The sequence below is a fragment of the Arachis ipaensis genome, chromosome B3, assembly GCF_059453495.1.
Source record: "Arachis ipaensis isolate K30076 ecotype BB chromosome B3, ASM5945349v1, whole genome shotgun sequence".
NCBI lineage: Eukaryota > Viridiplantae > Streptophyta > Magnoliopsida > Fabales > Fabaceae > Arachis > Arachis ipaensis.
The window spans coordinates 19,450,853-19,465,039 of NC_142438.1; the positions used below are offsets into that span (position 1 = coordinate 19,450,853).

At 30.3% G+C, this 14,187-nt stretch overlaps 1 protein-coding gene across 1 annotated transcript; it reads left to right on the forward strand.

Moving 5' to 3' along the window:
- The first annotated feature begins 221 nt into the window (after positions 1–221).
- LOC107634270 (Protein with RNI-like/FBD-like domain) lies at positions 222–11,638 on the forward strand. The gene is made up of 3 exons (XM_021117536.2): positions 222–1,334; positions 4,303–4,476; positions 11,336–11,638. The coding sequence occupies exons 1-3, from the start codon at positions 222–224 to the stop codon at positions 11,636–11,638; spliced, it is 1,590 nt and encodes a 529-aa protein (XP_020973195.2).
- Positions 11,639–14,187: the final 2,549 nt, after the last annotated feature.

Below are 14,187 nucleotides of genomic sequence, written 5' to 3' on the forward strand. Positions count from 1 at the left end.
TTGTGATTCTTCACTCACTACGTAGATAACAGTTTCATTTTCCAGATCTCAAACAAACTCTCCTAATTAACTGTGTTTACTTTTGAAATTTTCAAAATCTAACAATCAACAAAAACACGAAGAACCAAAAGAACAAAAACTGCTCCTACATTATTATTATTGCTGCATGTGTTTCATAACGCAAACCAAATCAGAGCAAGCAAGTCAAGAAAAGATCCGCAATGGAAACACGATCCACAAAGCGCAAGAAGATTGCTCATCGGAATCAAACGACAGCGAAAGGCGCTAACAAAAAGAAGGCCATTGATAGGATCAGTGATCTCCCTGACGCGATTCTTCACCGCATTCTCTTCCTCCTTCCCATCAAATGCATTGCACAGATGAGTGTTCTTTCAAAGAGGTGGAGATTCCTCTGGACAACGTTTCCAGATCTCGATTTCACCACCATCAGCCCTTTCACAATATCCCCGCCGACAACAAAAAACCGTTACAAATTCTCAACCGTCAACCGCCACTCTGCCTCCTCAAGAAAGCCGGATTTCATCACGCAAGTTTTCTCGATCCGCGAGAAGAATTCCGACATCAGAGTCCTCTGTTTTCGCGCCCGTTTAAGCTTCTCAAGGCTCAACAACCTGATCCGAAGCGCCATCCGTCACAACGTCAAAGAACTGGACGTCGAAGTCGCAACGGAAGTCGTTACAGATGATTATTTCAACTTCCCTCGCTGCGTCATCGGCAGCCAATCCTTAAAAGTGTTAAAATTGAAGTCCGGATTTCGTCTCCCACCGTCCTCTATCATGAGGGACGGTTTCCAGTCTTTGCAAACACTCTCGTTATCGCTAGTAATTCTGTATAATCAGCCTTTTCTCTCCGATTTGTTCTCCGAATCATCGTTTCCTCTTCTCAAGAATTTGCACCTGGACATGTGTTTCGGTTTGAAATACCTCCGTGTTGGCTGCAAGGCTCTTGAAGATTTCAGTTTACAGAAATGTTTTCAGTTACAAGGGTTGGATATCTCGTGTGCGAAGCTCGAGAATTTGAAGGTGGCGAGTTGTTTTGACGCTTATAGTGAGAAGAGTTGGGTGAGAATTAGTGCCCCGAAGCTTCAAAATTTGGTTTGGCACTATAATGCGGTTACAGATATGAGTATGTTTGAGGATCATTATCATCATCAGTCCTCGTCGAATTCATTTTCGTTGTTCTGTGGTGATGCTTCAGTTGGTTTCTTCATACTGAATGAGGATGTTAGTATTGGTAAGCTTCAAAGTGTGAATAATTTTTTGTCTGGACTCTCTCATGCTCGTTCCTTGACTCTTGAAAGCCAAACCATTGAGGTAAAGTAGTTCAAGTTATGCGTGCATAGGAATAATTAATGGTTGCTATCAAATATGAAATTCCATTCTCATTGTTATGTTGGTAGTTTGTTGAGATGTTAATTTACAAAGGCATGCCAATATATTTTCCTATTTCAAGTTAGAGAACAAACTAGTGAAAAGAGTAAACTAGTCAAATAGTTCTTAGAAAGATTTTATGGTTGTCAAAATAATTTTTAAAAAATATTAAAAATAATAAATTCTACATTTGTCTTAAGACTAGATTATTTCGACTTTTAAAAGATGTTGATTTTTTGAATAAAAAAAATAATATTAAAAAATACAAAAATATTATATACATACTAAAAATTAGTTATAATATATTTAGGGCAAGTTACTTAAATAAATAGAATAGAGAAAATATTTATCCAAATGTGCAAAACTGGTTCTTGTTACCTGCATATGCAAAAAGTCATTTCTATGGCAACCTACCACGGTTTCAAAACGTGCATAAACCGTGGCAGGTCCCAGCGGATTATGGCCAAAAGATATAGAGTGTAAACCGTGGTAGGTCACCACGGTTTACTAAGGAGAGATGGCGTGCATAAACCGTGGAGAGTCACCACGGTTTATGAAGAAACTTGTTTGCACATAAAACTTTGTGGGTCACCACGGTTTATGTGTGGTAAATAATGGCCAGAAAATCTTGTTAATTTTATGTCCAAGAGACACAACTTATTTTTTATTTTTTTTATTATTCTTGTTAATTTTTTATAATTATATTTTTTATTATTATATTTTTCATCTCAAATTTTTTTAATGAAAAAAATGAGAATAAATTAGATTTTCATAATTTTTTCTAGTTTATCACCAAGCAGAATTACAAGAACACAAAATTTTGTGTCTCTGTCCATCAGTGTCTTGTCCTATCCTATTTTCAGTGTCTTATCCTATTTTGTTGTTAAAAACAAAGGCAGCCTAATAAATACACACTGTATAGTACATTTTATAAAGAAAAAAAAAATCATCTATTTCTATTGAATATTTATAATAAAATTTTTTCGTTCTCTTTATGTATTATTGACTAATATATACTATAAAATTTTTACATGTATTATCAATTATTTTTTCATTATGTTTATCCCTATTTTTCATTTTACACTATATTTAAATATTTATTATACTATAAAAAATATTAATGAACATAATAAAATAATTACTTATTAATAATTTTTAGAATACTCATTAATATTCTTATAATATAATAAATATTTTTTATTTTAAATTTAACAAATACTAATGTATCAATATACACTTATATGTGAATTTATTAAATCTATATAAAAGATTTAATCAATAAGCATGTTAATGAATATTAATATACCAATATTAACAAGTAATTATTTTATTGTGCTCATTAATATGTTATAGTGTAATGAATCTTTATTTTATAAATGAAAAAATAAAGATGAATATAATGAGAGAGGTCATCTTAAGCTTAAACGAACTTTTGAGTAGTTTTTATAAGTTCGTCTAAGATTTTGAAAACTTCATAAAAATTCAAAATAAAAAATAAAAACACAGATTCCAAACATTAATGTTAGTGTAATTTATTTTTAAAAATATTTTTTTATTTTATAATAGAAAAAAATCCAAAAATTTCATGGTGTTTATTATTGGAGTCTAATTTTTTTCTAATTTATTTTACATAAAAAATTTTAAATATTTTAAATTTATTAAATTTCATCATTTTAAATTAAATATTAATTTTTTATTTTTTAGTAAATAGACATCAATTTTTTAAGCACTATAAAAATCATTTTCTTAGTATTATCTGATTTTTTTTTCTATTGTACTCTTTCTATTATAAAAAGCTGTTGTTGATAAGACATAATTTAAGATTCTGCTCATAAATTTATTGTGCTAATAAATTTATTTTCTATTGGACATAAAATTAACAAGGTTTTCTGGCCATTATTTACCACACATAAATCGTGGTGACCCACAAGGTTTTATGTGCAAACAAGTTTCTTCATAAACCGTAGTGACTCTCCACGGTTTATGCACGCCATCTCTCCTTAGTAAACCGTGGTGACCTACCACGGTTTACACTCTATATCTTTTGGCCATAATCCGCTGGGACCTGCCACGGTTTATGCACATTTTGAAACCGTGGTGGGTTGCCACGGATTACATAGAAATGGCTTTTTGCACATGCAGGTAACAAGAACTAGTTTTGCACATTTAGGTAAAGGTTTTCTCTATTCTATTTATTTAAGTAAATTGCCCATATATTTATGTATAACTATAAGTATATGTATTATTTAACTTATTTTTAATGTATATTTTATATTTTAATATATATTTTATATTAATAACTAATTTAATAACTAATTTTTAGTGTATATATAACATAGTTAAAAAAATTAATATGATGACCTTCGAAAGTTGTCATCAAATATTTGACAGAATAGCTCAATGTGTTGGGAAAAATTGAAAAGCTATAAGAGTTGACAGATTAGGGGTTTCTTTTGGAACATTAAGGTCAATCAAAGTTCGTTTATCACACAAATATATTAGTGTTAAGATTTAACATGCTAAATAACCATAGATAACAATGAAATTAGATTCAAGTTGATGATTGGACCACTATATTAAATAATTGTCATCCTTTAGAGGTTGTAAAATATAAATTAGTTTCAGTTTTTTAGAATGATTTTATCAACAGTAAATTTTTTTTAATACTGTTAGTAGTTTATTCTATTAATTATTAATATCTTATAACTAAAAGATTGACTACTTCCTAATTTTTAAGTCTTTTTTTTTCTTAAACTTTGTTTTCTTAGAGAATATATTTCATGAGCAAAATCTAATACAGATATAAAAATCTGGTAGTACATGATAATAATTTTACTCTTATTCACTCGTGTATTTCTCTTTTGAAAGTGAAAATAGATTTAACAACTTCCCCCCTCGCTTTCAATTTCAGGTTCTATCAAATAATAAATTCTTTATTCAGCCATTTTATAGTCTTAAATCATTAGAGCTGCATACTGGTTTCAACAAAAGTAATGTTCAAGGATTAGCATGCCTATTCAGGAGCTCTCCTACACTCCACACTCTAATTCTCAAGATCATTAACGATTTCCAGATTGAAAGAAAAGTAAGTTGCACCTTGAATTTATTTATGGGTAAAATATATTTTACCCTCTCATTTTTTATTCATGTGCTGCGCTGTTTTATCCTCTGATCTTAACTTTTAAAATCGCCAATTGACCCTCTAACTCTTAACATTAAATCTTTTGTGTATATAATTTATGTATCGAATTACACATTTAAAAAATTTTAGAAAGTAAACTGCACATAACTAAAAGTTCAGAATAAATTATATTTTATGCTATTATTATATTTTCAACAACAATCTTACTAGAAAACCAATTAGAATACCAGTCAATTATAGTGAACTATTAGTTGAGTTGCAAAAAAGTTTAAAAAACTCCGAAAACAACATATAATTCACTCCAAAAAATCAATTTTATTACCACAATAAAAAATAAAAACCATCTAAAACTCTAATTACTAGATTTTTAATTTAAATAACTTAAAAAAATATTTTATTTACTAAAATAAATAATTTTTAAAATTATTACGAAAATACGTAGAATGACTACTTATCTCGTTTACAGTGTAATTCGTTTACACTGTAAACGATATATGACAGTGTGTATGACATGTGTATATCTCGTTTATAGTGTAATCGAGATACGTGTAAACTTATTTCGTTTACACTGTAAATGAGATACGTGGTAAATTATAACGTTTACAGTATAAACGAAATACATTAAGACAAATTTTTAACAGCTATAAAAAGATGTACAACACCCTTGACATTCTCCACACACATTTCATATCTTTTTCTCCTTTGTTTTTCTTCCAAAAAATAGGCAAAAATGTCCAGTATAGTAGCGAATATATGGTTGTCTGTGTGGGAAATGGATCCTCTCAATTTTTTTTAACAATTGAGAGAGTAAAGTGTGATCTCACACCATTAATTTTATAAGTGGGACCAAACATAAATATGAGAGAGAGAGAGAGCAATAAAAGGTTAGAGATCACACTTTACACTCTCAATTTTTTTTCACAATTGAGAGGATCCATTCCCGTCTGTGTGTATCTCAATTGTCATATTAGAAACAGTGACAATGGGGTGATATTTGAGTGTGATAATCCATTACTGCTGCACACTCGGCGAGGAAGTTCCTTGTCTGAGTTGAAGAGTCTGATATTGAGTAACCTTGGTGGTGTAGGAAGAAAAGAGATCAGAAAGATGGGGTATAGGTTGCTAGCACCATTGGGGAACGGAATTTTTCGGATTCGTTTGTTTCAGCTCCAGGAGGACGAGCATGTGCGCCTCATGTTTGACATCCATGAGAGAATAATGGCGGAACATGTGATGGAGCTTTCTGTCGAGGCTGGTGATGTTGGTGGCAGTGGATCTGTCCACTCGACCTTTGTACAAGATGACCCACCTCTCGCACCACCTCCGATTTATGTTGCTAGTCCAATGAAAGACATGGACGTGGATGATGAAGACTCCGATGAAGATTATGTTGCAGATAGCAACGAAAGTGGTTCTTCTGAAGATGATGACGAGGAGGAGGAGTTCGTACTAGAGACGCCAGTAAAGACAGCGGTGTACTATGTTTTGCCTCCTTCCCATCCGATTTTGGCACTATCAGATGTACCAAGTCACTATCATGCATTGGATCTAGACGCAATGCATGAGAAATTTCCGTTTTCCAATACATGGAAAGACGATTACAACCTAAACGGTGGTGTGGATTTTCGGGTCGGCTACAAATTCAAAAGTAGAGATGTAGTGTGTGAAGAACTACAACATTCGCAGAAGTGCTGAGTACCGAGTAATCGAATCGGATCGATTAAAGTACCATGTGTATTGCCGCCAAGCTGCAATTGGATGTCCATGGAGTCTCCGTGTGACTCACTCGTCGAGACAGAAGCAAGCGAAACTCTGACAAAAAAAAAAAATCACAATTAGAAAAATATTTTATACGTGCATTGACATAACAAACCGAGTTAACGATTATATACATTTATTTTTCAGAAATTTATACATATGTACTAATTGAATTTATGTTTATAAAACTTTTTATATTAATATTTATTTAGTTAATTAATAAATATTTTCTCAATACATTACTTAAAATAAAAACATTAACTAAAGTAACTAATAATCTAATTAACAAACTTTTACTTAATAATTTAATTTAGGTAGACACAAAATTATATAATTGTTCACTTAAAAAATAACTTTTACTTGGATAGTTAATAACTAAATTAATAAAGGGTTAAATATATTTTTTATCCTTAAAATTTAGCAAAAGTTTCAAAAATACCCTTAAGTTGTATTTTGTTTCAGTTTTTTTTCAAAAGTTTTCGATTTGCATCGAATATACCCTTGATAGCTAAATTTTCAAAAAATTTAAGGCCAATCCAACAAAAATGTATGAAAATTATGTTTGATTTGCTTGTATTGAAGGTTATTCTTATAAAATTGTTATTGAATTGGTCCTAAATTTTTTGAAAAATTAGGGGCCAGGAGTATAGTTGATGCAAATAAAAAATTTTTAGGACAAAATTAAAACAAAATAAAATTTAAAGATATTTTTAAAGTTTTTGCCAAATTTCATGGACAATAAATATACTTTACCCATTAATAAATTAAGAAACATGCAACTAATAAATTAACTTCAAGGGTTGGAATATCCCTACCACAACATTTAATATCTAAATTAATATTTATGTACTTAAAAACTTAATTACAAAAAAATTAGAACCACATTCCTAAAATCATACCTTATCAGTTAGCCACCTAAATCGTAAATTATATTTTAGTTCTTGGCAAGTATCCCAACCATGGCTATACATATATGGGATAACATAAACGTCAAGATAACAAAACTAACCGCGAAGTCGGCTGTCCCGGCGACGTGTCATGTCGCGTTCAGTCGATTGATATCCGGATTACGTGCATCTGCGCGCACCATCTTCGTCTTACTCAATAATATGGTCAGAAAAGGATAGAAGAAAGGAGAAAGTGGTGGAAAGGTTGGAAATGAGGCCTATAAGGTCGCAGTGAACGACATCTATATATAGACTTCATCCAGTCTTATCTCGTTTACACTGTAAACGAGATATACACGTATCACGCGCACTGCCATATCTCGTTTATAATGTAAACGAGATACCTATAAACTTATCTCGTTTACACGGTAAACGAGATAAGTCATCCTACATATTTTCGTAATAATTTTAAAAATTATTTATTTTAGTAAATAAAATATTTTTTAATTTATTTAAATAAAAAATTCCTAATCACTTCATTTCTCTCTCCCACATCTTTCTTTCCAAAACAAAACCCTCCTTCCGCAACGCTTTCTTCCACCATTTATGCGCTTCCTTTTGCTGTATGTGCGCTTTTTTCTACTGCCATTACTTCATTGCCACTGTGAAGCTCCAAGTTCTATGACTTACTGTGAATCTTTCTTAGATTTTTTATTTGAGCATTTGGAGGGAAGTAGATTCAATTTTTTTGGGAGGTTTTGGATGTTGTTTTATTTATGATTTTAAATGCTTTTTTAGAGTTTTTAGATGATGATTTTATGTTTTGATTTTTTTTATTGTTTCTTGATTTAAAAAAATATAAAAATATATCTAAAATATAACAAAAAAATATCTAAAATTAAATAAAAAGAAACATCCAAAATCATAATAAAAAGAATATTCAAATCATAACAAAAAAAATATTTAAAACATCACAGAAAGAAACATATAATAAAATGTTGTATAAGAACTTCTAAAAATGATCCGAAAAGAAAAAGAAATGGAGGAGAACCAGCAGGGAGGAAGAGGCGGCACAAAAAAAAAAGAAGAAAAAAAAGAGGAGACATGAAAGAAGCGAAGAGAGTTGAAGAAGGTGAAAACTGCATATTTTTTTAGCATAAAATTAATTTTTACAATTTAAAAATCAAAATTTTTTAAAAAATTAACTGTTTGGCTACATATGGAGTTAGTTTTCTAAAATTTCTCTTTCAACCATGAAAGGAACAAATATTGTAGCCAATATCTTTGGCTAATAACTACTTGTCAGCCAAAAAATTCAATAAAACAAATAGAAAAAAAAAAGCATTTTATAAGAAATTATGTTTTTTATTTTTTTTTCATTTTTTTTATTCTTTCTAACACTACAATTTCGTTTTTCTTTCGCCAGCTACCACCGTTGTTACCTCCAATTGCTCTAAATTTTAAATTTTATATTTTAAATCTTAAACTATAAATCTTAAGTTCTATACTTTAAAATTGATTTTACTTTATTTGACTTTCAAATATTTTTTATTTAAGCTTCAAAATTTTTTTTATGTTCAATTTCAAGTGATGAATAATGTTAGTTACAATATCGGTGGAGAGATATTCACTCTAGGGTTGCACATAATTAAGGTTAACAAAAAAACTAAACCGAGTTTTAATTAACTAAAAATTTGATTTACATTGAGAACCCAAATTGGTTTTCATTAATAAAACTAGTTATTGACCAATTACAAATTAATAAACCAATTTTAAAAATAAAAAATAATTTTAAAAGAATTTAATTTTGATACACTATAATGTAAAATATTTTGCATAATCGTACAATCTTATCCCTTTTTTTAGATGACCATACATGCAATCAATGAAAATAGTAATTATTTTTTATGATATGACATGATGTGATTGGAAGCACATGTAAAACTATTTTACGCTGACATTACATCAAAATTAAATTCATTTTAAAAATATTTTTATTTGAAAACTGAGTTTTTCCTTAAAAAAAACCAGATATTTCATTTAGAGAGGAGCTTGTGCTTTTTAACAGCACAAGCACTTCATTTTATATTTGGCAAATTAAAAGCTTATGTGTTTATGTAGCTTTTAAAAATTAGGGATACTTTTAAAAGCATCTAAAGAGAAACTTTTTAAAGTTGACTTGTGTTTATCAAAATTAAAAAGTTCAATATGACCTTATATAATAATAAATATCCAAAATTATCCTTATTAATTATTAGCACAAAAAAAGGAAATTATTCATTAGGTTTAATTACTCTTTTGGTCTCTATAGTTTCGTGAAATTTTCAATTAGGTCCCTATACTTTTTTTCTTTATAATTAGGTCTGCACTAAATTTTTTTTTCAATTAAGTCCCTCTTAGTAGTAATTGGCTTAATTTTATAGGGACCCAACTAGAAAAAAAAGAATTGGTACAGGGACCTAAATAAAAGAAAAAAAAGTGTAGGGACCCAATTAAAAAAAAATTGGTGCAAGGACTCAATTAAAAGAAAAAAAAAGTATAGAGACCTAATTGAAAATTTTGCGAAACTATAGGGACCAGCAGAGTAATTAAACCTATTTTTTATTATATATATGTCTATTATGGTTTATTTAACTTTTAAAAGTTATTTTACCAAATATAAGTATGGTGTTTGTGCTTATCGAAAATAATTTTTTATTTGATTTTACGAAACACAGATACCGTAGCTTTTAAAATGCTGCCTTTTAAAAGTCAGCTTTTATAAGCTACTTTTAAAAAGTAAAAGTTTTACCAAATTAAGTATAATATATATTTTATTAAATTTAATCTCACACAATAATAAAATCTTTTTATTAAATTTCATCCAAAAGTATAATATATATTAAATTAATTTAATAAAAATAGAATATTATGATACCATTTAATTAGAAATTTTATTTAATTGAAGTTTATATTCTTAAATTTTTTTTATTAAACTTTAATATTTAGTTGTAAACTAAAAAAATTTGTATTCAGTTTTGATGATTAATTCTCAAACAGAAATCAAATTAAAAATTATTTAAAAATTAGTTCAATCAATAAAGTATTTTATATTTCTATTTATTTACCTATTTATCTATTTAACCAACAAACTTTATTGATGTTGTTTTTGGTAGTGATATTGTTACTAAATCAAAAATTTATTTTTGTCTTTTTTTATTAAATAGTTAAATAATTATTAGGTAAACTATAAAATATATAATGGGATATGAAGAGTTTAGTGTATTTTTCTTTTAAATACTTTCATCTTATATAATTCATAAAAATCATATTTTGCTATTTCGAAAACTTGTATAAAAAATGTTCTGATTAAAAAATAAGCTATTTATTATCTTGATTAATCTCCTCCTTACCATTATTATATGTATTTAATTTATAAAAATGTAAATTAATAACTACGTTAGTAGCTATTAATATATCAGTATTAATAATGAATAAATAAAAAATTATTTAATATTTAACATTTTATGTTATTTAAGTCTACATACTTTGATAAGTTTACAAAAAAAAATTGTTAGTTTCATGTGTTATATATTTTTGCCCCAGGATTTAAAATTTCTAGATCCGTCGATCTACATATCCTTAGTTCCTTATTACCAAATGCAACACAAACAGTAAACTTCAATTGAACGGAACAAGTTCAAGAATCCAAATGTGACACACGAAATGAATCCGGCATTCTAAAGGAGAAGAAAGCAAACAAATTTTCAAGTTTGACCAAAAACCCATTTATCATCATCATTGTCCCCCAAAAATAGTTGATATAAAAAAGGAAGAAGGAGAAATAGAGGCAAAATCAGAATAGCGGCGAGCATGGGAGGCCGAGGTGGAGAGAGTAGAGCAGAAGAGAGTGGAGAAACCGAGAGACTTGGGGAGAGTGTTTGCCGAGAGTGAAAACAGTTTGACATTATGGTAGGATGAAATTTGGTTTTGGTTAATTGGTTATGGATTTTAAAATTCTTTTAAAATACTGGTTATCCAAAATGTGGTTATGAATTTTTAAAGGATGAATCATATTTTGGATTTAAAATATACAACTCTAATTGACTCCCAAGACTTTCTTTGCTCACATTTGAAGAACATTTTCAAAGTTTGATTTCATTTTTCATGCACTTCAGCAATGGAACAGGGACTTGTGGGACATGACAAGCACGGAGGAAGAGCAATATTGGGAATCTCAAATACCAAGTCTAAAGCCCTTTTTACAACACTTGAAAGTGGTGAAAATCCATGGGTTTCTGGATTGTGAGAATGAAGTTACACTTGCAAAATTTCTCCTCAAGCATGGGAAGGCCTTAGAAGAAATGCAATTATGTGCAGGACAGGTCAATGCTAGAGACACGCTTAGACGACAAAAAATAAGGTCACAAATGATGGGATTTTCATGGGCTTCTTCAAATGCAAAAGTGGCATTTCAATAGGTTTCTTCTAGTTGAAACTCGAGTTGTTCTCTTCAAATTATTCCTTTTGAGTTTTGACACACTTGCATATCCAAAACATGAACTTAAGATCTCTTATTGAGCTAACAAAGATCTCTTAAGATTTCAGAAATTTTATCATCACATAACATCTATTCATGAAAATCTTTACCTTTCTAATATTTTAGTCTTGTGTGTGGGGATAATAAATTCATTATTTTTTTAAGACGGGGTAATAATAAACTTAGGTGATTGCTCCCATGTCCTAATATTTGAAAAAGTATGCAATATTTATATTATATGGATCACTAATAATACACCAAGTGAACAAATTAACATTAATTCATATGCTTAGTTGTCTAAATACTTTTTTGGCAATTGTACCCCTATTAAAAGCTAAATTTAAAATGAGCCTAAAGAAGTTAATTAAAAAATTGAGAGTTATGTGTAAATTTCGAGTAATTAGTGAATAAATTAGTCATTAATTAAGAAATTAAAAAATAAAAATTTATAGTTTGATGGAGTAGAGAAAATTAAAATAAAAATTTTGACACTAATTTTAAAGAATTTAACCTAAGATTGGGTCAAACAGATCGAATCGAATGAACCGAGCCCGTATTAGACCCAAGACCTAACCCAAAACATATTAAAACCCATGGATCAGCCTTCTTTCCCCTTCCAAAGTGAGAAGCACGCTGAAACTGAATTGGAGGAGAGGAAGAACCCTTTCAAGCAACCAAACCCCTACTCCATAATTAAATTGCCATAACTTTTGATTTGGAGCTCCGATTGACGAGCCGTCAGCGGCTATGCGTTCGTCTCGGAATCCTCTACAAAACCCATTCAACTATTTGGTAAGAAACATGATTTTTCTTACCCAAATCTTCTCATCTCAGTTTTAAAATTTGTTGAGAGTTTATTGAATTTTGGTATTTAGGAGCAAATTAGCTTTGTGGATTTGCTGGATTATGTCCCAATTTCGTGTTGGTAAGGTGAGAAACGTTTAATCCTTTTCAAGTTATCTAATTAGTGAACCCCATGGTAATTTTAGTGTTATTTTATGAAATTAGTTTGGATTGTGTACTTTGGAAACAAATTGGTGGTGTTAGAGATTTGGTATTGGACTCTGGGGAGTCGGAGACCCGTTTTGTGAGACTTTGGAACCTTGGGTGTCGTGGAACAATGACAAATTATGACGTTCCGGGTTTTACGGAAAATCGGCCAAGATATGATTTTGGTTTCTCGTATATAATATATAATGTTTTGTAAAAATTTAGGTTAGATGACCATAGGATAGGTTGGAATGCATGATTGTATTAAAGGTTTAGTGTTCTTAATGATGATTGTTGATTTAAGTTGAGTATGAATTGGTGAATATTATTATATGATGAAAATAGGATACTATATGATGATTTGATGCTAATGGATGAGGATTTTGAATGTGAACTTATGAATGTTAATAAATTGATAAATGTTGGGCCGGAGGCCGTGAATTGGGACCGGAGGCCGTGAAATTGGGCCAGAGGCCGGAAAAAGGTAAGAAAGGTGAATGATGCTTGTATAAGCGATGATAATGATGATATTGAATTTATAAGAGTGATGCTTGTATGACTAATGATTTATGTGTGGCTTGAGTTGAAGAGGGTTAAGAGAGTTGACAATGAGAATTGATTAGGGATGTTTTGGGACATAAATTGGATATTGAAATGTGACTTGATAAGGTTAGATATTGTCAAAAAGGTTTAGAGTTTTAGTATTGAGATATGACATTGGTGAAAATAGAGGTTTGAAAAGCTTTGTGAAAATATGATTTTTGACCAAACTTCGGCAAGCCATAACTTGGCTTCCAGACCCCCAAATGATTTCAAACTTGTTTTGTATAAAATTGGGTCCGTGATGTTTACACAGTTCAAAGAACGGATGGAAAATGATTTAAAACGAAAAATTATGCGTGTCGGAAGTTTGAGGTTTAAATTGAAATTCTGTAGATTTCAGACTTAGCCAAATTTTTTGCCAAATGTCCTTGCATGCGTACGCATACAGGGGGCATACACATGCGTTCTATTCTGTCCAGTGCGTATGCGTACGCATACCTCTTGCATGCGTACGCATACCCCTGTTTTTCAGCAAATCATTATTTTGTGTTTTTAAGTCAATTTGTCCTCCTAAACCTCTGTTTTCACACTGTTAGTTCTAAATTTGGAAAGTAAGTTTAGTAATAAAATAGAGTTAGGAAATTAAGGAAACTTGGAGATAAAGTAAATGTTGAAAACGATGAGATTGGGGATGACTGTGTGAGGCCGAAATGGTCGAGATGTGTGTGTGGCCGGAACGGTCGAGATGTGTGTGGGGCCGGAATGGTCGAGAGGGCAAGGTTTGGGTGCGATCCCGCTTGCTTGTTAACTTGAAAATGTATTCGGATGACAAGTTAGGGACGGAAGTTCCCTCTCTTGTCGTGATGAGGAAGTGGGAAAAGTGGAAAGGCACTCTCCTTCGTATTGTTTCCCCACATTCTTCTCTGGTTGCAAGGTGGAAAGACATGCTCCTTCGAT